The 19809-nt window shown below is 39.9% G+C and overlaps 2 protein-coding genes across 3 annotated transcripts; one reads left to right on the top strand and one right to left on the bottom strand.

Annotated features, from left to right (window-relative positions):
* Window positions 1-785: 785 nt before the first annotated feature.
* Window positions 786-3816, bottom strand: LOC107557646 (T-cell surface glycoprotein CD3 epsilon chain). 2 transcript variants are annotated; one of them, XM_016241124.1, is made up of 5 exons: window positions 3725-3816; window positions 3382-3615; window positions 3161-3295; window positions 1398-1450; window positions 786-1031 (listed from the first exon to the last, which is right to left on the bottom strand). In XM_016241124.1, exons 1-5 carry the CDS (start codon window positions 3789-3791, stop codon window positions 975-977), a joined length of 546 nt encoding a protein of 181 aa, XP_016096610.1. In that variant the 5' UTR covers window positions 3792-3816; the 3' UTR covers window positions 786-974. The 2 variants fall into 2 exon arrangements, with proteins under 2 accessions (XP_016096610.1, XP_016096609.1); XM_016241123.1 differs by lacking the exons at window positions 3161-3295; window positions 3382-3615; window positions 3725-3816 and adding exons at window positions 1898-2032; window positions 2119-2352; window positions 2462-2553.
* A 3717-nt stretch (window positions 3817-7533) lies between these two features.
* Window positions 7534-12157, top strand: LOC107557652 (myelin protein zero-like protein 2). Its single transcript, XM_016241130.1, has 4 exons — window positions 7534-7611; window positions 9337-9506; window positions 11141-11351; window positions 11943-12157. Exons 1-4 carry the CDS (start codon window positions 7566-7568, stop codon window positions 12107-12109), a joined length of 594 nt encoding a protein of 197 aa, XP_016096616.1. The 5' UTR covers window positions 7534-7565; the 3' UTR covers window positions 12110-12157.
* Window positions 12158-19809: the final 7652 nt, after the last annotated feature.

Below are 19809 nucleotides of genomic sequence, written 5' to 3'. Positions count from 1 at the left end.
GTGTGTGTGTGTGTGTGTGTGTGTGTGAGTGTGTGAGTGTGTGTGTGTGTGTGTGTGTGTGTGTGTGAGTGTGTGAGTGTGTGTGTGTGTGTGTGTGTGTGAGTTAGTGTGTGTGAATGTATTAATTTTATAAACTTTTCAAAGCACAAATCAACACTCAACTTTCACAAAATCTACTTTATTTTTCATGTTTATTTTCTCAGTGCAGCAGTAGCATCATTAAAACCTTGATTTGGTTCATACAGCTGTTGATTTAAATAATTTGGTAACACTTTACAATATGGTGGCACTAATATGCAATAATTCATGCTTAACTAATGCACAGATAATCATGAGTTATACATTAACACGTGATTATCTGTGCATTAGTTAAGCATGAATTAATGCTTAATTAATTAATTTGTGCACCCATATTGTAACGTGTTACCAATAATTTTCTAAGTCTAAAATGAATCATTCTTGTAAAATGAGACACTTGTACATCAGAACATGAAAATTTCTCTTGAACTGTGTAAAAAACACGATTCTGAACACAAAAGAGTGAAATGACACAATCTTCTCAGCAGAAAGCACAGAGGCTGTTTCCATCATGAGTTTCCGATGTTTCGTGAGCTGAACTTTCCACACACACACACTCTCTCACACACACACACACACACACAGAAACACACACACACACACACACACACTCTCTCACACACTCACACACACACACACACACACACACACACACACACACACACACACACACACACACTCTCTCTCACACACTCTCTCTTACACACTCACACACACACACACACACACACACACACAGAGTTACCGTATAAAACAAAACACTGATCCGTGAGTCAGTCTCACAAAACTCACATCAGCATCACTAGTATATGAACCTGTACAGTGGAACAAACGTTTAAGAAACACTATGAATCACCAGAGTCTGATTTACAGTAATCCGGACGTCTGAACAGCATCTATTTATTGAGGCCTGCGTACAAAGCATTGCTGTTGCGCATCTTTGGATCCAGAGCCTGAGAAAACAACACAAACACCAGAAAGTTTACAGTTAATCACCGAGAAAATCAGTGACATCAGTTTAATTAATCAAGAAGACACTTGAGCTTCAGTGTGGAATAGAGAATCAACAGCAGCTCAAAACATGATTCACTGCTCTGATCGTTCACTAGTACATCTAGTGCTGTAAACTAGGCTAGTAGTTGGTTTCTGTGAGAGCAGTGCAGTGAACAGCTGTTACTATAGCAACACTGGATTACTGACCAATCACAGCGCACCTTAACTTAGATCTCATTCTGTGCTGATTAACAACAGAAGACTGATTAATAAAGCATTCAGTGTAACATGAGAAGTTCTGCTTTGATTTGTTTTGTCACACGTACCGCGTAGTCAGGGTTTGGAGGTCGAGGAGGGTTTATTGGTCGGGGATTTGACGCTGTGAATTAAAACAAAATAAATATATACAATCAGTTTTGTTTTTACACTCACGAGAACACATTTCTCTATACTGAGGTCAATTTCTAAACTCTTCTGCTCTGAAACTAATTCATGCAGCATTTACATCAAAACAATGTAAAGTATAAACGCGTCACGCTCCATGTGTTTCATTACAGTGCAACATTTTCCGCTTTTGTATAAATGAAATTAACACTGTATAGATGTTGATTTGTAATATATATATATGTAATATATAGTCAGTGTGGTATTATATTATGGTAATATGTATAGATTTGTAATATATGTCAGTGTATGGTATTCCTCAGTGTATCAAGTTCTGTGTTAAATAGGTGTTGAACTTAAGCTGATGTTTTGTGTAAATGGCCTGTAGGTTGATTGATTTCTGCAGGTTTGTGTCTGAGATCATGTCATATATTTTCTGTACCTTTCTTCTGTGTGCCGTTGCTCTTTCTGGCAGCACAGATGTAGATGATGAGCATAAGTCCTCCTGTGATCAGCACATCTCCGAGCATGATGCCCCACGCAGCCAAACCGCTCAACTCATAGCAGTTCTCACACACTGACACACAGAACGAGTGTGAGCATTATTAGTATTAGTATTATTGTTATGCACATTCTGAGTGAAAAACAGTGAAGTATCCTCACCTTTTATTTTGAGGTAGAACTTGTGCTTTATGACTTCCTTTGTATTTGTATCTGGATCTGTCTTTGAATATTCACAGGTGAAGAATCCTTCAACTGTTCCCTGATCAGCTTTAGCTTCAAAGGTCGAATTATTTTGGGTTTTATCTTCGTTGCTCTCCTTCCACCACTTCACTTTACCATCTTCACCTTCATCGCAGTCCAAAATGACACGGTCTTCTTTGATCTCTCTTATGGCTTTGACAAAAACAAAATGAAAAGACCAAACAACATGTTAGAATCGCTACACATCAAGCTCTATCATCAGCTCAGATGATGAATGCACGTGGTGTTTAGTGGCTCTCACCTTGACCCTGAGCTGGATTCATCACAGCCGCGGCGAGCAGCACAAACATCACGCTCAGGAGAAGCATGGTTCCTGAAGGTTTAACGTCCTGAAGTGAGTGTTAACTGAACTCACACGCAGTCTCTGTGTCTCTGAGTCTCTCTACAGGAAGAGGAAACCTCAAACACCTTTCAATTGCCCTCGTTCTCTCATTCTGCTCGGGTTTATCTGCAGATCTGCTCCATTTCTCTGAGAAGCACTTCAGGCTCCTCTATAACTTCATAAACTCATATATCTGAAATATACTATATATGGAAAAGATCAGTTGCCTTTTGCATCGTTGACACCATTAAATCATGTTCTCATGATTGTTTACGATGATTCATGCAGCATTTACATCAAAACAATGTAAAGTATAAACGCGTCACGCTCCATGTGTTTCATTACAGTGCAACATTTTCCGCTTTTGTATAAATGAAATTAACACTGTATAGATGTTGATTTGTAATATATATATATGTAATATATAGTCAGTGTGGTATTATATTATGGTAATATGTATAGATTTGTAATATATGTCAGTGTATGGTTTTCCTCAGTGTATCAAGTTCTGTGTTAAATAGGTGTTGAACTTAAGCTGATCAGTTTTGTGTAAATGGCCTGTAGGTTGATTGATTTCTGCAGGTTTGTGTCTGAGATCATGTCATATATTTTCTGTACCTTTCTTCTGTGTGCCGTTGCTCTTTCTGGCAGCACAGATGTAGATGATGAGCATAAGTCCTCCTGTGATCAGCACATCTCCGAGCATGATGCCCCACGCAGCCAAACCGCTCAACTCATAGCAGTTCTCACACACTGACACACAGAACGAGTGTGAGCATTATTAGTATTAGTATTATTGTTATGCACATTCTGAGTGAAAAACAGTGAAGTATCCTCACCTTTTATTTTGAGGTAGAACTTGTGCTTTATGACTTCCTTTGTATTTGTATCTGGATCTGTCTTTGAATATTCACAGGTGAAGAATCCTTCAACTGTTCCCTGATCAGCTTTAGCTTCAAAGGTCGAATTATTTTGGGTTTTATCTTCGTTGCTCTCCTTCCACCACTTCACTTTACCATCTTCACCTTCATCGCAGTCCAAAATGACACGGTCTTCTTTGATCTCTCTTATGGCTTTGACAAAAACAAAATGAAAAGACCAAACAACATGTTAGAATCGCTACACATCAAGCTCTATCATCAGCTCAGATGATGAATGCACGTGGTGTTTAGTGGCTCTCACCTTGACCCTGAGCTGGATTCATCACAGCCGCGGCGAGCAGCACAAACATCACGCTCAGGAGAAGCATGGTTCCTGAAGGTTTAACGTCCTGAAGTGAGTGTTAACTGAACTCACACGCAGTCTCTGTGTCTCTGAGTCTCTCTACAGGAAGAGGAAACCTCAAACACCTTTCAATTGCCCTCGTTCTCTCATTCTGCTCGGGTTTATCTGCAGATCTGCTCCATTTCTCTGAGAAGCACTTCAGGCTCCTCTATAACTTCATAAACTCATATATCTGAAATATACTATATATGGAAAAGATCAGTTGCCTTTTGCATCATTGACACCATTAAATCATGTTCTCATGATTGTTTACGATGTGTGTCCCTGGAGCACAAAAGCAGTGTTGAGTCGCTGGGGGATATTTGTAGCAATAGCCAACAATACATTGTATGGGTCACAATTATACATTTCTCTTTTATGACAAAAATCATTAGGATATTAAGATCATGTTCCATGAAGATATTTTGTAAATTTCCTACCGTAAATATATCAAAACTAGTAATATGCATTGCTAAGAACTTCATTTGGACAACTTTAAAGATGATTTTCTCAATATTTAGATTTTTTTCCTCCCTCAGATTCCAGATTTTCTAATATTGTCCTATCCTACCATCCTAACAAAACTTATTTATTCAGCTTTCAGATGATGCATAAATCTCAATTTCACAAAATTTTCTCTTATGACTGGTTTTCAGTGTTGTTAAAAGTGTTAAAGTGTTAAAAGTAATGTATTACAATATTGCGTTACTCCATAAAAAAAGTAACTAATTCCGTTACTTAGTTACTTTTTATGGAAAGTAATGCGTTACGTTACTTTTGCGTTACTTTTTAAATCTGGACAGGGCTTGCTTGTTTGTTTTTAAAATACAAAAGTTATATTTTTTGGCAAATATAAAAGCCTTTGCACACCAGAAGTGAAATGAATGCGCCTCAGGGAAAGTACAGTAGAATGCAGAAGAAGACATTTCAACACTTTGTGCTTATTAGTACGGCTGAACTGGATCATCGAAGGCCAGAAGCAAAGACATTGCTTAATAGAACGGGATTAAATACATAAAGGATATTTGTGTTGTTTAACATTTAACTATTGCAGGTTTGCATCATATTCCGAGTTGCATTTTTTGTATTAATTTACTGAATCTGTGTTTTTTTTGTGAGAGAGATGAATTAATGCATATTCATATTTATTTTAGAACTACAGTATAAAAGTAATGTATTACAATATTGCGTTACTCCATAAAAAAAGTAACTAATTCCGTTACTTAGTTACTTTTTATGGAAAGTAATGCGTTACGTTACTTTTGCGTTACTTTTTAAATCTGGACAGGGCTTGCTTGTTTGTTTTTAAAATACAAAAGTTATATTTTTTGGCAAATATAAAAGCCTTTGCACACCAGAAGTGAAATGAATGCGCCTCAGGCTGAAGGGAAAGTACAGTAGAACGCAGAAGAAGACATTTCAACACTTTGTGCTTATTAGTACGGCTGAACTGGATCCTCGAAGGCCAGAAGCAAAGACATTGCTTAATAGAACGGGATTAAATACATAAAGGATATTTGTGTTGTTTAACATTTAACTATTGCAGGTTTGCATCATATTCCGAGTTGCATTTTTTGTATTAATTTACTGAATCTGTGTTTTTTTTGTGAGAGAGATGAATTAATGCATATTCATATTTATTTTAGATTACAGTAACATCTTCTGATTTCTGTCACCATGGCGACACCAGAGCTGTCAATCAATAAATTGGGGAAAAAAAGTAACTTGCGTTACTTATTTGAAAAAGTAACTCAGATATTCTCTTGTAAATTAAAAAGTAATGCATTACTTTACTCGTTAGTTGCAAAAAGTAATCTGATTACGTAACTCGCGTTACTTGTAATGCGTTTCCCCCAACACTGCTGGTTTTGTGCTCCAGGGACACGTATGAATATTTCTGTGAGACAATAGAATTTAATTTGATTTCTACTATGATCACTAAAGGCATTTGAGTACTACATTTATAATGCCATTCATTAGACAGATACAGCATTAAAAAGAATAAATAAAGAGAAGTCAATAAGAAGATTCGAGAAACTCAGATACAGACACTTGATCTTTATTTCTACAGCGCTTTATTCAATACTGATCGAGTCAAAGCAGCTTTACAGTATCAAACAGCAGAACAGCTTGTCAATAACGCAAGAGGACTAATTTTCCAGATAAATCAGTGCATTGATGATTCAGTGATGTCAATAGCGTCTGTGCAATCAGTCAAGCGTACTTCTATAGCAACACATCTAGGCCAGTACAGTAACACAGTATCTCTCTCTCGCTCTATAAAGTATACTTAAATGCACTACAAAAACACTTAAACACCAGGAAATACATTTGTAGTACATTCTTATTTTTGTGCTAAATTAAATTGTAAAAGTTATACACTATAAATACACTAATTAAAAGTATATTTCTACTTCAGTGCAATTGCAAAAGTATAGTAAACAGCTCTGTGGAGCTAGCTGCCATGGTTTCAGATTTGAGCTCATTAGGTTCAGGTGTGTCTTGTTAATGATCCTGGTGTGGTCTGTGTATTGAAGCTCCTGTCTGTTACGGGCCTTTTTACCTTCTGTGGATTTATTAAAGACTAGCTTAAGAAGATTAAATGATCTTCATCATCCTCATCTTCGTGTGTGTTTAATAACACTAACCGTGACACATATAGGTTACTGAGCTTAGACTACTTTATAAACGCACTGATAGCACATATTCCTTCATATGTGTAACAAAATTCACAATTTAACAGTATTTCAGCATAAAGTACTTGAAGTGCTATATTTTTAATGTGGAAAAAAGTGCTACAATGACATAGTGTACTTGATTGTACTATTTAAAGACGCCATAAACATGTAGTTAAGTATATCATCTAAAGGGAATGTTAACATAATTACAATACATTTGAAATTGATTATTTAATCTATAAAGATATGTGGGCAATGCATTATAAACGCATTTTGTATATATATTCATTCTATATTGCTCTTATATTTTGAATAATTAATAAGTGTATTTTCTATGCATGATGAGTATATTTAGAAGTGTGTGAAAGATGGTTTCAAGTGAAAACTTTTTTACAGAGACAATGTGTTAAAAGCACATTTTAGTTCATATTCATGGTGTCCCGAAATAGAGTCGAGTACCCTTAGATGATCTTATCTCTAGAAGTACTAAAGAATCAGTTCTGGTATATTAAGTACAAAAGTAGTTCGTGAAAATCAAGCACTTTAAGTACAGAATGGACGTGTACTGAATAACGTGTATTTTACTGCACCTTTATGTCCTGGGATGCGAATGTGGGTCTGCAGCGCCACCGTGTGTTGAAGGACAGTTTAGACACTTTCCTCTGAAACTTCAGCAGTTTAGAAACAAGTCAGAAAAGTCCAAATAAGTCACTCGTTTACAGACATGTCTCCTGCAACGCTGTCATAAGCACTGCACGTTATTATTCTGGATCAGAATCATAAACTAACGTTCTCATAACGCTAGAGAGGGATTTTTGGAAAGGCATTAATGCCTCAACATGTGTAGTGCAGTAAAAGAGTTTTTACACAGGAACATGTGAATGCAGAATATCAACGCACGTGACATGCATTGTTGAAAAAAATGCTAAAGTGTTTTTTGTCACTTTTATCTGATGTTAATGCAATGCACACGTGTGAGTGAACACACAGCGCCAGGGGTGTGTTTCCTGAGACACGGGAGCGCGTGCGTGTGTGTGTGTGTGTGAGAGTGAGAGAGAGAGTGTGTGTGAGAGATCGGACTCATGTGTGTGGAACGGGCTCATCTGCTGCTGCTGCTGCTCGCCTCAGGTCAGTGTGTTCTTCATCTTCATCCTCATCATCAATATCTACACACATTCAGAATGCAGACGTGTATAGTTTTGTAGGTTTTGTTGATGATAACGGAGCGTTGAACTCTCTCTCTGTTCCCCTGCTGTACTGTAATGGTTTGTCCGCCTCTATTGTTTCATCTGTCTCCTGTTTTTGATTTATGAATGAATTGTGTTTCCTGTGTTCTTGAGCTGAGCTGAGATCCTGCAGATATAATCCTCTGTGAGTGACAGCTGTCAATCATCGCGCTCTTTAATGGGCTTACCTGTGCACGTCATTCACCTGCAGGACAGACGTCTCAGACATCAGAGACAGAACGGCTTCATTCACCGAGTGCTTTTTCTTCTTGTTTATATGAGCGTCTATCAAATATGCAACATGTATGGATAAATGTTTAGCAGCTGAAAATGAACCTTCTCGGCACTTTGGGAAGGTTCTCTCGGGATTCTGAAGAAGCAGTCTTCCTGTAGCACTAACAGAGTTATTTGGTGTTTGATCATCTTCTCAAAACGTTAACACACAACCGTTATTTATACATGATTTATAGAATTGTTCTCTGAAACCTTTTAAGAGTCAGTGTTTGTGTGTGTGAGAGAGAGTGTGATTGTGAGTGTGTGTGTGTGTGTTTAGATGTGTTCCATTGTTTTCTCCCATGGTTTCTCAGCAGGAAGTTCGTGTGAACAGAGCAAACTCCACCTTCGTTTGTGTGTGTTTCTACAGACTTAATGACATCCGCTGTTTATCTTCAGAAATAATAAGCTCAAAACAAGTCATTTCTGCAGTTTAGTCTTAATAAATGCTGTTTGAGACTAAAGAGGAGGTTTTGAGCGCTCAAAGTGTTTGTTTTTAATAGTTCAGTGAATTCATAGATTATCAAAAGAATCACCTTTTCAAGAAAAACACATTTGTTTGACTATCAGTGAGCTCATCTCATAGACTTCCACTGTTTTTCTATCAGGTTAATGATATTTTCTGTCTTCTAACTTGACCTCTGACCGCTAAACCAACACTCACACAAACCTGTGCAAACACTAGACTTAAATAAAAGCATGATTTATATGCATAACACATAAAATCGTACCTAGTTGCATGATTTGCCCCTCGTAAGTACAGCTAAACAACTGTAAGTATGGTTTCCTGGGTTTGATTTAAAGGGAATGCATGAATGATTAAATGCACTTTTTAACTGTGCTTTGAATGCAACCTAAGTTGCTTTAGGCAAAGGCATCTGCTAAATGCATACGTGTTAAACAAACACATGCAGATTGACTACAGATTTAAAGGGGTCATATGATGCTTTTTTAAAGATCATTATTTTGTGTATTTGGTGTAACAGAATATGTTGACATGCTTTAATGTTCAAAAAACACATTATTTTTCAAATACTGTACATTATTGTAGGTCCTCTATGCCCCGCCTCTCTCAAACGCTTCGTTTTCTACAAAGTCCCTCCTTCCGACAAGCCTGAATCTCTCTCTAGGTTTTTATTTTTAATTTTTACGGTGCTTTATTGGCATGACAATTTTTATATTGCCAAAGCTGTGCAGCATTACTGCATACAGTTAAAACATGAAAAATGTAAAAATTAAAAAAAGCAAAATGAAACTGGTGCAAAACAGTGTAAAGCAAAGAGAAAAAGCAATGTAACTGACAGAGAAATATCAGGTGAATGGACAGGTGAATAAAGGTGGTGTGTGTCTGCAGGCTGGCGGTGTGTGTCCGGGATCCGTGTGTTCACGGCGGGGGATGTGAAGGCCGTCAATGGGACAGATGTGCGTCTCAAATGCACTTTCCAGAGTTCAGCTGCAATCCGAGCGTCGAGCGTCACAGTGTCCTGGAGCTTCAGACCACTCGGCCCAGGACACGAGGAGACGGTGAGATGTGTGTGTGTGTGTGTGTGTGAGAGTGTGTGTGTGTGTGTGAGTGTGTGTGTGTGTGTATGTGTGAGAGTGTGTGTGTGTGTGTGTGTGTATATGTGTGAGAGTGTGTGTGTGTGTGTGTGTGTATATGTGTGAGAGTGTGTGTGTGTGTGTGTGTGTATATGTGTGAGAGTGTGTGTGTGTGTGTGTGTGTATATGTGTGAGAGTGTGTGTGTGTGTGTGTGTGTATATGTGTGAGAGTGTGTGTGTGTGTGTGTGTGTATATGTGTGAGAGTGTGTGTGTGTGTGTGTGTGTATATGTGTGAGAGTGTGTGTGTGTGTGTGTGTGTATATGTGTGAGAGTGTGTGTGTGTGTGTGTGTGTATATGTGTGAGAGTGTGTGTGTGTGTGTGTGTGTATATGTGTGAGAGTGTGTGTGTGTGTGTGTGTGTATATGTGTGAGAGTGTGTGTGTGTGTGTGTGTGTATATGTGTGAGAGTGTGTGTGTGTGTGTGTGTGTATATGTGTGAGAGTGTGTGTGTGTGTGTGTGTGTATATGTGTGAGAGTGTGTGTGTGTGTGTGTGTGTATATGTGTGAGAGTGTGTGTGTGTGTGTGTGTGTATATGTGTGAGAGTGTGTGTGTGTGTGTGTGTGTATATGTGTGAGAGTGTGTGTGTGTGTGTGTGTGTATATGTGTGAGAGTGTGTGTGTGTGTGTGTGTGTATATGTGTGAGAGTGTGTGTGTGTGTGTGTGTGTATATGTGTGAGAGTGTGTGTGTGTGTGTGTGTGTATATGTGTGAGAGTGTGTGTGTGTGTGTGTGTGTATATGTGTGAGAGTGTGTGTGTGTGTGTGTGTGTATATGTGTGAGAGTGTGTGTGTGTGTGTGTGTGTATATGTGTGAGAGTGTGTGTGTGTGTGTGTGTGTATATGTGTGAGAGTGTGTGTGTGTGTGTGTGTGTATATGTGTGAGAGTGTGTGTGTGTGTGTGTGTGTATATGTGTGAGAGTGTGTGTGTGTGTGTGTGTGTATATGTGTGAGAGTGTGTGTGTGTGTGTGTGTGTATATGTGTGAGAGTGTGTGTGTGTGTGTGTGTGTATATGTGTGAGAGTGTGTGTGTGTGTGTGTGTGTATATGTGTGAGAGTGTGTGTGTGTGTGTGTGTGTATATGTGTGAGAGTGTGTGTGTGTGTGTGTGTGTATATGTGTGAGAGTGTGTGTGTGTGTGTGTGTGTATATGTGTGAGAGTGTGTGTGTGTGTGTGTGTGTATATGTGTGAGAGTGTGTGTGTGTGTGTGTGTGTATATGTGTGAGAGTGTGTGTGTGTGTGTGTGTGTATATGTGTGAGAGTGTGTGTGTGTGTGTGTGTGTATATGTGTGAGAGTGTGTGTGTGTGTGTGTGTGTATATGTGTGAGAGTGTGTGTGTGTGTGTGTGTGTATATGTGTGAGAGTGTGTGTGTGTGTGTGTGTGTATATGTGTGAGAGTGTGTGTGTGTGTGTGTGTGTATATGTGTGAGAGTGTGTGTGTGTGTGTGTGTGTATATGTGTGAGAGTGTGTGTGTGTGTGTGTGTGTGTATGTGTATGTGTGAGAGTGTGTGTGTGTGGGTGTGTTTCCCGTGGCTCGTTCTGACCGTCTCTCTCTGCTCAGGTGTTTTATTATCACGAGAGGCCGTTTGCTCCTCTGGAGGGCCGCTTTAGGAAGAAGGTGGAGTGGGCTGGAGACATCAGCGGCCGTGATGCGTCTGTGGTTCTGCGCAGAGTGCCGTTCTCGTTTAACGGGACGTTCAGCTGTCAGGTGAAGAACCCGCCTGATGTTCACGGGAACGTGGGTGTGGTGCGTCTGCAGGTCGTCAGCACAGGTGAGCGTTAGTGAAGCTTCAGAATCACTGATTCAGGGCGCAGATCAAACGGCCAGAGTCACATGGTTTCAGTAAACGACGCGTTACATCATAACTGATTTGGAACGGTTTGATGTTTCAGTGGTTTGCTGCTGATCTGAACCAGTGTCTATATGGATTTTAGTTGATTTCGGATAAATTTAATAGACATGCGGACATTTTAATTACACATTTGTTTAATAAATGTATAATAAAATGTTTCTATTAAAAAGTCACATTTCCACAAATGAGGGCCTTAGATCAGAGCAGAGTCTAAAGTCATGCATTAAATGTTGCGTACACTGCAAAACATAAATATCTTTCTCAGTATTTCTGTCTTGTTTTTCAGTAGAATTATCATATAAATTGGTTTGTGCAAGCTGTTTTTATGCATGTTAGACTGTTTAGCATGTTTTTGTTGCATTTACACATTTGTGACCAGAGTGTGGCTTCGAAACAGCGAATCGTTTTGCGAAGCAGTTGGTTCAAAATTTTCGAAAGCTGACGATGGTTCGGTCTGAGAGTCTGTCGCTGCACACGCGTGTCGCTCACATGATCTCCGTGTGATTCCAGCCTCGCTCTCTGAGATCCTGATTCTCTGTGTGGCCATCGGAGGCGCCATTCTGCTGATTCTGCTGCTGGTAATGATCGCAGCGTCATTGCGCCGCTGTCACAGACGGAGGAACGAAGAGCCAAACCACACCGTCTTCCGACACGAGCATAACCTGATCAGCTGCTGAGAACCTGATCAACACACACACACACACGCACACACACACACTCACACACACACATAATAACTATCTTCATCAAACAGCTGCCATTCAGTTGATTTAATGAAAATAGAATCTACTGTCAATATACTCTGCCATACAGCCTTTCAGACACACAGAAAGAGTTATACCTCACACCATAACTGATGTATTGATCATATATAAACCATAAAATGAAAGCGTTTAGTGAGGTTAATAACAGGTTTTGTGGCAGTAACAGTGCTCTGGCTCTGTGGCGTCACTTCCGGTCTCACCTGTTGGGCAGGTATCAAACATGGAGGACACAAACAAACCAGCCACATAAACGCCACTCATATCTGCTCAGATATTCACTCGCATGTGATCATATCTGTGCTGTGATCTGTCATGGATGTGAACAGAAGCTTGTCTAAAGGAGCTTTATCGGGTGTTTTCTGGACACAATTAACGGCACCCTTTTATTCAATGCTTTATGAAACCTCCATCTGGCATAACAACAGCTCTGAGTTTCTCCTGTAATGCCTGCTGAGGTTCGAGAGCACCTGACACGAGATCAGAGAGCTTTCCTTCATCCAGAGTCTCTCCAGACCCTTCAGCTCCCCAGCTCCTCCTCTTCAGGTCTCCACTCATCTATCTTCTCTAGGCTTCCGCTCAGACTGGGATGGCCAGAGCAGACGCTTGGTTTTGTGCCCAGTGACCCATGTTTGTGTTGCTTTTGAGGTTTGTTTTTGGATTATTGTCCGGTTGGAAGATCCAAACGTGGCTTATTATAAGATTTCTAACAGAGTCAGTCACTTCTTGATGTTTTATCTGTTGGTATTTGAGGCTTCCGCTCAGACTGGGATGGCCAGAGCAGACGCTTGGTTTTGTGCCCAGTGACCCATGTTTGTGTTGCTTTTGAGGTTTGTTTTTGGATTATTGTCCGGTCGGAAGATCCAAACGTGGCTTATTATAAGATTTCTAACAGAGTCAGTCACTTCTTGATGTTTTATCTGTTGGTATTTGATGGAATCAGTGATGCCACGCATCTAAACAAGATGTCCAGCAGAAATATAGGCGCACAACATCACAAATACAGCAGTGTATTTCAGCAGTACACATGGGGTACTTTTTATCCCCGTGTGCACCAAACCCATCTGGAGTGTTTGCTGTTAAAAAGCTAATTTATTAGTTACATCTGAGCATAGAAGCCAGTCCCGTTTGAAGTTCCAGTCGTGTCTGATAACTGAATATGCTGGGGATTGTATTTGGATGAGAGCATTTTCTTTTCTTGAGTTTTTTCTTGAAGTCCTCCCAAACAACCTGTGGTGTAGGTGCTGTTTGATCGTTTTTTAAAAGGTTTTCTGACCCCGAGACTCAACTATTTTCTGCAGTTCTCCAGCTGTGGTCCTCAGAGCGCGTTTAGCCGCTCAAACTCTCCTCCTCGGCGTGCGTTAGGACGATATAGACACACGTCCTCTTCCAGACAGATTCGTTACATCTTCTGTTGATGGGAAATCCTTCATTATTGCCCTGATGGTGGAAATGGGGATTTTCACTGCTCTAGCTCTCTTCTTAACGCCACTTCACTAATTTGTGAAGCTCAATTATCTTTTGCTGCACATCAGAAATATATTCTTTGGTTTTTCTCATTGTGATGATGATTAAGGGAATTTGGATCAGGAAGCCACGGCTGGATAATCTCATGTTCATAATCACCCTGGAGTGCTCAAAATTGTGAATATGAATGAGAATATACTTCACAGATATTTTACTCATAAGAATTTCTAGGGGTGCCAATAATTGTATCCAGCGTGTATTTGAGAAAAACATTTATGTCATAATGATATGTCCCCCCCATTTTAAATTCTTATTCTCCGATGAAAGGTTGGATTTATGTGCATTTTTTAAAATAAAAGATCAAAATGATTAACAATGCAGATTTATTTTCACAGCCTTCTTTGATCATATTTACCAAGGGTGCCAATAATTCTGACCACGACTGTATGTTTATTTTCAAGTTTCCTCAATGAAAATGTCTCTCTCTGCGTTTTATTCAGCTACAGCGATAACTGGATTTCCTGGAGCGTGGTCAGAGCTATTACTTCTGTGATGCATGTGTGGAGTTTCTGTGCAAGAGCGCCCCCTGGCTTCCAGTATGAATTAAACTGTCATTACAGTACGTGTGTGCTCAGTAATGCTCACAACACCCTATTTTGGGTTAAAATAGGAAAGATAATACTTTTCTCTAAAGAAACAGGATTCCCTGATTTATCGTCATTGATGTCGTTATCGCAATAAATACCAGAAATTATAGTGATATATTTTTAAGCCCATATCGCCCATCCCTAGCGAACATCGAGTGTGTGAACACCGACTCACTGTATTGTGATCTGGATTTGTACTCACTGGATTTGTATTGTTGCAATCTGTAACTTGCAACTATGTGAATTTGTGTGTGTATGTGTGTGTGTGTGTGTGTGTGTGTGTGTGTGTGTGTGTGGGATTCAGTTTTTTGTTATGTGCTGTTATGTCCATTTGGCCATTTGGGAGTGCTGTCCATGCCTCGCTGTAATTGCCCCTTGTGGGATTAATAAAGCAGTAAAGTAAACCAAGTGTGTGAGTGTGTGGTGAACACTGAACACCATGCTTACTGATGTCTCTGTGTGTCAGTGCTGTGGAGGAGCGTGTGTTGTATCTCAGTAGCGGCTCCAGCAGAGGTCAGCGTGGTCAGAGGAGGCACTGTCGCCCTGACCTGCTCCTTCACCTCCTCCAGCAGAATCACCAGCCTCATGTCCATCGACTGGACCTTCAGACCCCTCAGCGGCGGTCCTGCCAAAACAGTGAGTAGATCTTCAGCCTTTCCGTTCATCGTGCAGGACTCACTGGTCAGATTGAGCACACAAACCCAGTCATAAGGGTCAGTTTTCTGAAATTGAGATGTATGCATCATCTGAAGCTGAATAAATAAGCTTTCCATTGATGTATGGTTTGTTAGGATCGGACAATATTTGGCCGAGATACAACTATTTGAAAATCTGGAATCTGAGGGTGCAAAAAAATGAGTGCTGTCAAACAAATAAATTGCATTCAAATTAAAAGTTTTTGTTTACATAATATATATATGGGAAATCCTTCATTATTGCCCTGATGGTGGAAATGGGGATTTTCACTGCTCTAGCTCTCTTCTTAACGCCACTTCACTAATTTGTGAAGCTCAATTATCTTTTGCTGCACATCAGAAATATATTCTTTGGTTTTTCTCATTGTGATGATGATTAAGGGAATTTGGATCAGGAAGCCACGGCTGGATAATCTCATGTTCATAATCACCCTGGAGTGCTCAAAATTGTGAATACGAATGAGAATATACTTCACAGATATTTTACTCATAAGAATTTCTAGGGGTGCCAATAATTGTATCCAGCGTGTATTTGAGAAAAACATTTATGTCATAATGATATGTCCCCCCCATTTTAAATTCTTATTCTCCGATGAAAGGTTGGATTTATGTGCATTTTTTAAAATAAAAGATCAAAATGATTAACAATGCAGATTTATTTTCACAGCCTTCTTTGATCATATTTACCAAGGGTGCCAATAATTCTGACCACGACTGTATGTTTATTTTCAAGTTTCCTCAATGAAAATGTCTCTCTCTGCGTTTTATTCAGCTACAGCGATAACTGGATTTCCTGGAGCGTGGTCAGAGCTATTACTTCTGTGATGCATGTGTGGAGTTTCTGTGCAAGAGCGCCCCCTGGCTTCCAGTATGAATTAAACTGTCATTACAGTACGTGTGTGCTCAGTAATGCTCACAACACCCTATTTTGGGTTAAAATAGGAAAGATAATACTTTTCTCTAAAGAAACAGGATTCCCTGATTTATCGTCATTGATGTCGTTATCGCAATAAATACCAGAAATTATAGTGATATATTTTTAAGCCCATATCGCCCATCCCTAGCGAACATCGAGTGTGTGAACACCGACTCACTGTATTGTGATCTGGATTTGTACTCACTGGATTTGTATTGTTGCAATCTGTAACTTGCAACTATGTGAATTTGTGTGTGTGTGTGTGTGTGTGTGTGTGTGTGTGTGTGGGATTCAGTTTTTTGTTATGTGCTGTTATGTCCATTTGGGAAGTCTGATGTGCTGTCCATGCCTCGCTGTAATTGCCCCTTGTGGGATTAATAAAGCAGTAAAGTAAACCAAGTGTGTGGAGGTTGAGTGAACACTGAACACCATGCTTACTGATGTCTCTGTGTGTCAGTGCTGTGGAGGAGTGTGTGTTGTATCTCAGTAGCGGCTCCAGCAGAGGTCAGCGTGGTCAGAGGAGGCACTGTCGCCCTGACCTGCTCCTTCACCTCCTCCAGCAGAATCACCAGCCTCATGTCCATCGACTGGACCTTCAGACCCCTCAGCGGCGGTCCTGCCAAAACAGTGAGTAGATCTTCAGCCTTTCCGTTCATCGTGCAGGACTCACTGGTCAGATTGAGCACACAAACCCAGTCATAAGGGTCAGTTTTCTGAAATTGAGATGTATGCATCATCTGAAGCTGAATAAATAAGCTTTCCATTGATGTATGGTTTGTTAGGATCGGACAATATTTGGCCGAGATACAACTATTTGAAAATCTGGAATCTGAGGGTGCAAAAAAATGAGTGCTGTCAAACAAATAAATTGCATTCAAATTAAAAGTTTTTGTTTACATAATATATATATGTGTGTGTGTATATGTATGTTTATTATGTATATATAAATACACACACACACACACGCATGTATTTAAGAAAAATGTTATGTTCATATATTAAATATATTTATATATAATATAAATTATATGAACATAAATATATAAATGCAAATACATGGAAATATTGACAAAATATATACTGGATGTGTGTATTTATATATGCATAATAAATATACACAATACACACACACATATTATGTAAACAAAAACTATTTTTTGGATGCGATTAATCATTTGACAGCACTAAAAAAAAAATCTAAATATTGAGAATATCGTCCTTAATGTTATCTAAACGAAGTCCCTCACAATGCATATTACTAATCAAACATTAAGTTTTGATATATTTACGGTAGGAGATTTACTAAATATCTTCATGGAACATGATCTTTACTTAATATCCTAATGATTTTTGTCATAAAAGAGAAATGTATAATTGTGACCCATACAATGTATTGTTGGCTATTGCTACAAATATCCCCCAGCGACTTAATACTGCTTTTGTGCTCCAGAGACACACATGTATTCTAGTATTTAATTTTTTCAGGATTTCGAATATGAGGACGACTACATGATGTATGAAAAACCGCATGAACACACCTTCACCGAGTCACAGTGTTAGACGAACAACTCCTGAGTGTGTTTGTGTGTGTGTGTTTGAGAGTGTGAGAGAGAGTGTGTGTGTCTGTGTGAGTGCGTGAGTGTTTGTGTGTGTGTGTATGAGAGAGAGAGAGAGAGAGTGTGTGTGTGTGGGAGTGAGTGTTTGTGTGTGTGTGTATGAGAGAGAGAGAGAGAGAGTGTGTGTGTGTGGGAGTGAGTGTTTGTGTGTGTGTGTATGAGAGAGAGAGAGAGAGAGTGTGTGTGTGTGGGAGTGAGTGTTTGTGTGTGTGTGTATGAGAGAGAGAGAGAGAGAGTGTGTGTGTGTGGGAGTGAGTGTTTGTGTGTGTGTGTATGAGAGAGAGAGAGAGAGAGTGTGTGTGTGTGGGAGTGAGTGTTTGTGTGTGTGTGTATGAGAGAGAGAGAGAGAGAGTGTGTGTGTGTGGGAGTGAGTGTTTGTGTGTGTGTGTATGAGAGAGAGAGAGAGAGAGTGTGTGTGTGTGGGAGTGAGTGTTTGTGTGTGTGTGTATGAGAGAGAGAGAGAGAGAGTGTGTGTGTGTGGGAGTGAGTGTTTGTGTGTGTGTGTATGAGAGAGAGAGAGAGAGAGTGTGTGTGTGTGGGAGTGAGTGTTTGTGTGTGTGTGTATGAGAGAGAGAGAGAGAGAGTGTGTGTGTGTGGGAGTGAGTGTTTGTGTGTGTGTGTATGAGAGAGAGAGAGAGAGAGTGTGTGTGTGTGGGAGTGAGTGTTTGTGTGTGTGTGTATGAGAGAGAGAGAGAGAGAGTGTGTGTGTGTGGGAGTGAGTGTTTGTGTGTGTGTGTATGAGAGAGAGAGAGAGAGAGTGTGTGTGTGTGGGAGTGAGTGTTTGTGTGTGTGTGTATGAGAGAGAGAGAGAGAGAGTGTGTGTGTGTGGGAGTGAGTGTTTGTGTGTGTGTGTATGAGAGAGAGAGAGAGAGAGTGTGTGTGTGTGGGAGTGAGTGTTTGTGTGTGTGTGTATGAGAGAGAGAGAGAGAGAGTGTGTGTGTGTGGGAGTGAGTGTTTGTGTGTGTGTGTATGAGAGAGAGAGAGAGAGAGTGTGTGTGTGTGGGAGTGAGTGTTTGTGTGTGTGTGTATGAGAGAGAGAGAGAGAGAGTGTGTGTGTGTGGGAGTGAGTGTTTGTGTGTGTGTGTATGAGAGAGAGAGAGAGAGAGTGTGTGTGTGTGTGTGTGTGTGTGAGAGAGAGAGAGAGAGAGTGTGTGTGTGTGAGAGTGAGTGTTTGTGTGTGTGCGTATGAGAGAGAGATAGAGTGTTTGTGTGTGTGCGTATGAGAGAGAGAGAGTGTGAGTGTTTGTGTGTGTGTGTGTGTGAGAGAGTGTGTGTGTGTGTGCAGGTGTTTTTTGCATGGATAAAGTTTGATAAACCCCAGATGTCATCATGCTGATGAGACTTCCTGTTCGAGTGGGTAATTTTGATTATTTATGACAGAAAATGATGGACTGTTACTGTAATCTATTAATTAAATGGCTATAAAGCAGAGCAGTAACCAGCCAGAAGATGATCTGATTGGACATCAGTGAATCTGCATACAGCGTCGTCTCAGACGGTCACATGATCACTCTCCCGAGAGATCCGGGCGTTCTGATTGGCTGAGGTCCTGCATGTGTCTCTGGATGTTACTCTGATGAAAATCATGGTACAGATCCTGTTTTTTAGATAAATATGAAATATAACTTTAACATTATGAACTTTAGCTTTATCTTTGATCCGTGTCTCATGTAACAGCCATCACAGAGCAACATTAGCATCTGAAGTCTGTCTCCGTTTGCTTCCTCTGGCATTTTCTTCATTTATTACTGACGGTGACGCTGCTGATATCAGCTGTTTAATTAACGAGAAAGCTTTCAGTTAATGCTGAAATATGATCGACATCATTTATTTCCATGCGCTGTACAGCAGGTTGATTCTCTATAATGGCTCTGAATGCAGATGCTTGGAAGTCGCCAAACAGGGTTGGGTTGCTGTGCTTGTACTGATGTTTTTTCTAATGTTTAAGGTCAAATATATTGAAGTATTAACAAAATGAACAAAATATAAATAAAGAGCATTTAAATTAAACACACAAGTCTGATCTCCTCAATCTCCATCCATAGTGTTTGTGTAGATGGTTTTATTTTCATTGTCTGATGTCTTTAATGAATGTGATTGGTTCATTATTAGTTATAATTCTTCTCGAGACATTTTCCTGAACAGCATCATGATCCTCCAGGGTCTTCAGTGGATGTGAAGCCGTTCCGAGGAGGTTTTTTTGATGCTTTTGAGAAATATCTTACAGCCCTGTGCGCGCGCGTGTGTGTGTGTGTGTGTGTGTGTGTGTGTGTGT

This window comes from Sinocyclocheilus grahami, unplaced genomic scaffold (assembly GCF_001515645.1).
Source record: "Sinocyclocheilus grahami isolate Dianchi unplaced genomic scaffold, SAMN03320097.WGS_v1.1 scaffold613.1, whole genome shotgun sequence".
NCBI classification, from domain to species: domain Eukaryota; kingdom Metazoa; phylum Chordata; class Actinopteri; order Cypriniformes; family Cyprinidae; genus Sinocyclocheilus; species Sinocyclocheilus grahami.
Note: the sequence above shows the minus strand (reverse complement) of the source record. Positions and strands in the feature narration are given on the sequence as shown.

What these genes read in the sequence shown, in the direction of transcription:
- LOC107557652 (XM_016241130.1), top strand. Translation starts at nt 7,566, where the DNA reads ATGTGTGTGGAACGGGCTCATCTGCTGCTGCTGCTGCTCGCCTCAG. An exon ending in GCTGCTGCTGCTCGCCTCAG is followed by an intron (nt 7,612 to 9,336) that starts GTCAGTGTGTTC and finishes GTGTGTCTGCAG; the next exon opens with GCTGGCGGTGTGTGTCCGGG. An exon ending in TCTGCAGGTCGTCAGCACAG is followed by an intron (nt 11,352 to 11,942) that starts GTGAGCGTTAGT and finishes GTGTGATTCCAG; the next exon opens with CCTCGCTCTCTGAGATCCTG.
- LOC107557646 (XM_016241124.1), bottom strand. Translation starts at nt 3,791, where the DNA reads ATGCTTCTCCTGAGCGTGATGTTTGTGCTGCTCGCCGCGGCTGTGATG. An exon ending in GTTCTACCTCAAAATAAAAG is followed by an intron (nt 3,296 to 3,381) that starts GTGAGGATACTT and finishes TCTGTGTGTCAG; the next exon opens with TGTGTGAGAACTGCTATGAG. An exon ending in CAACGGCACACAGAAGAAAG is followed by an intron (nt 1,451 to 3,160) that starts GTACAGAAAATA and finishes TTTAATTCACAG; the next exon opens with CGTCAAATCCCCGACCAATA.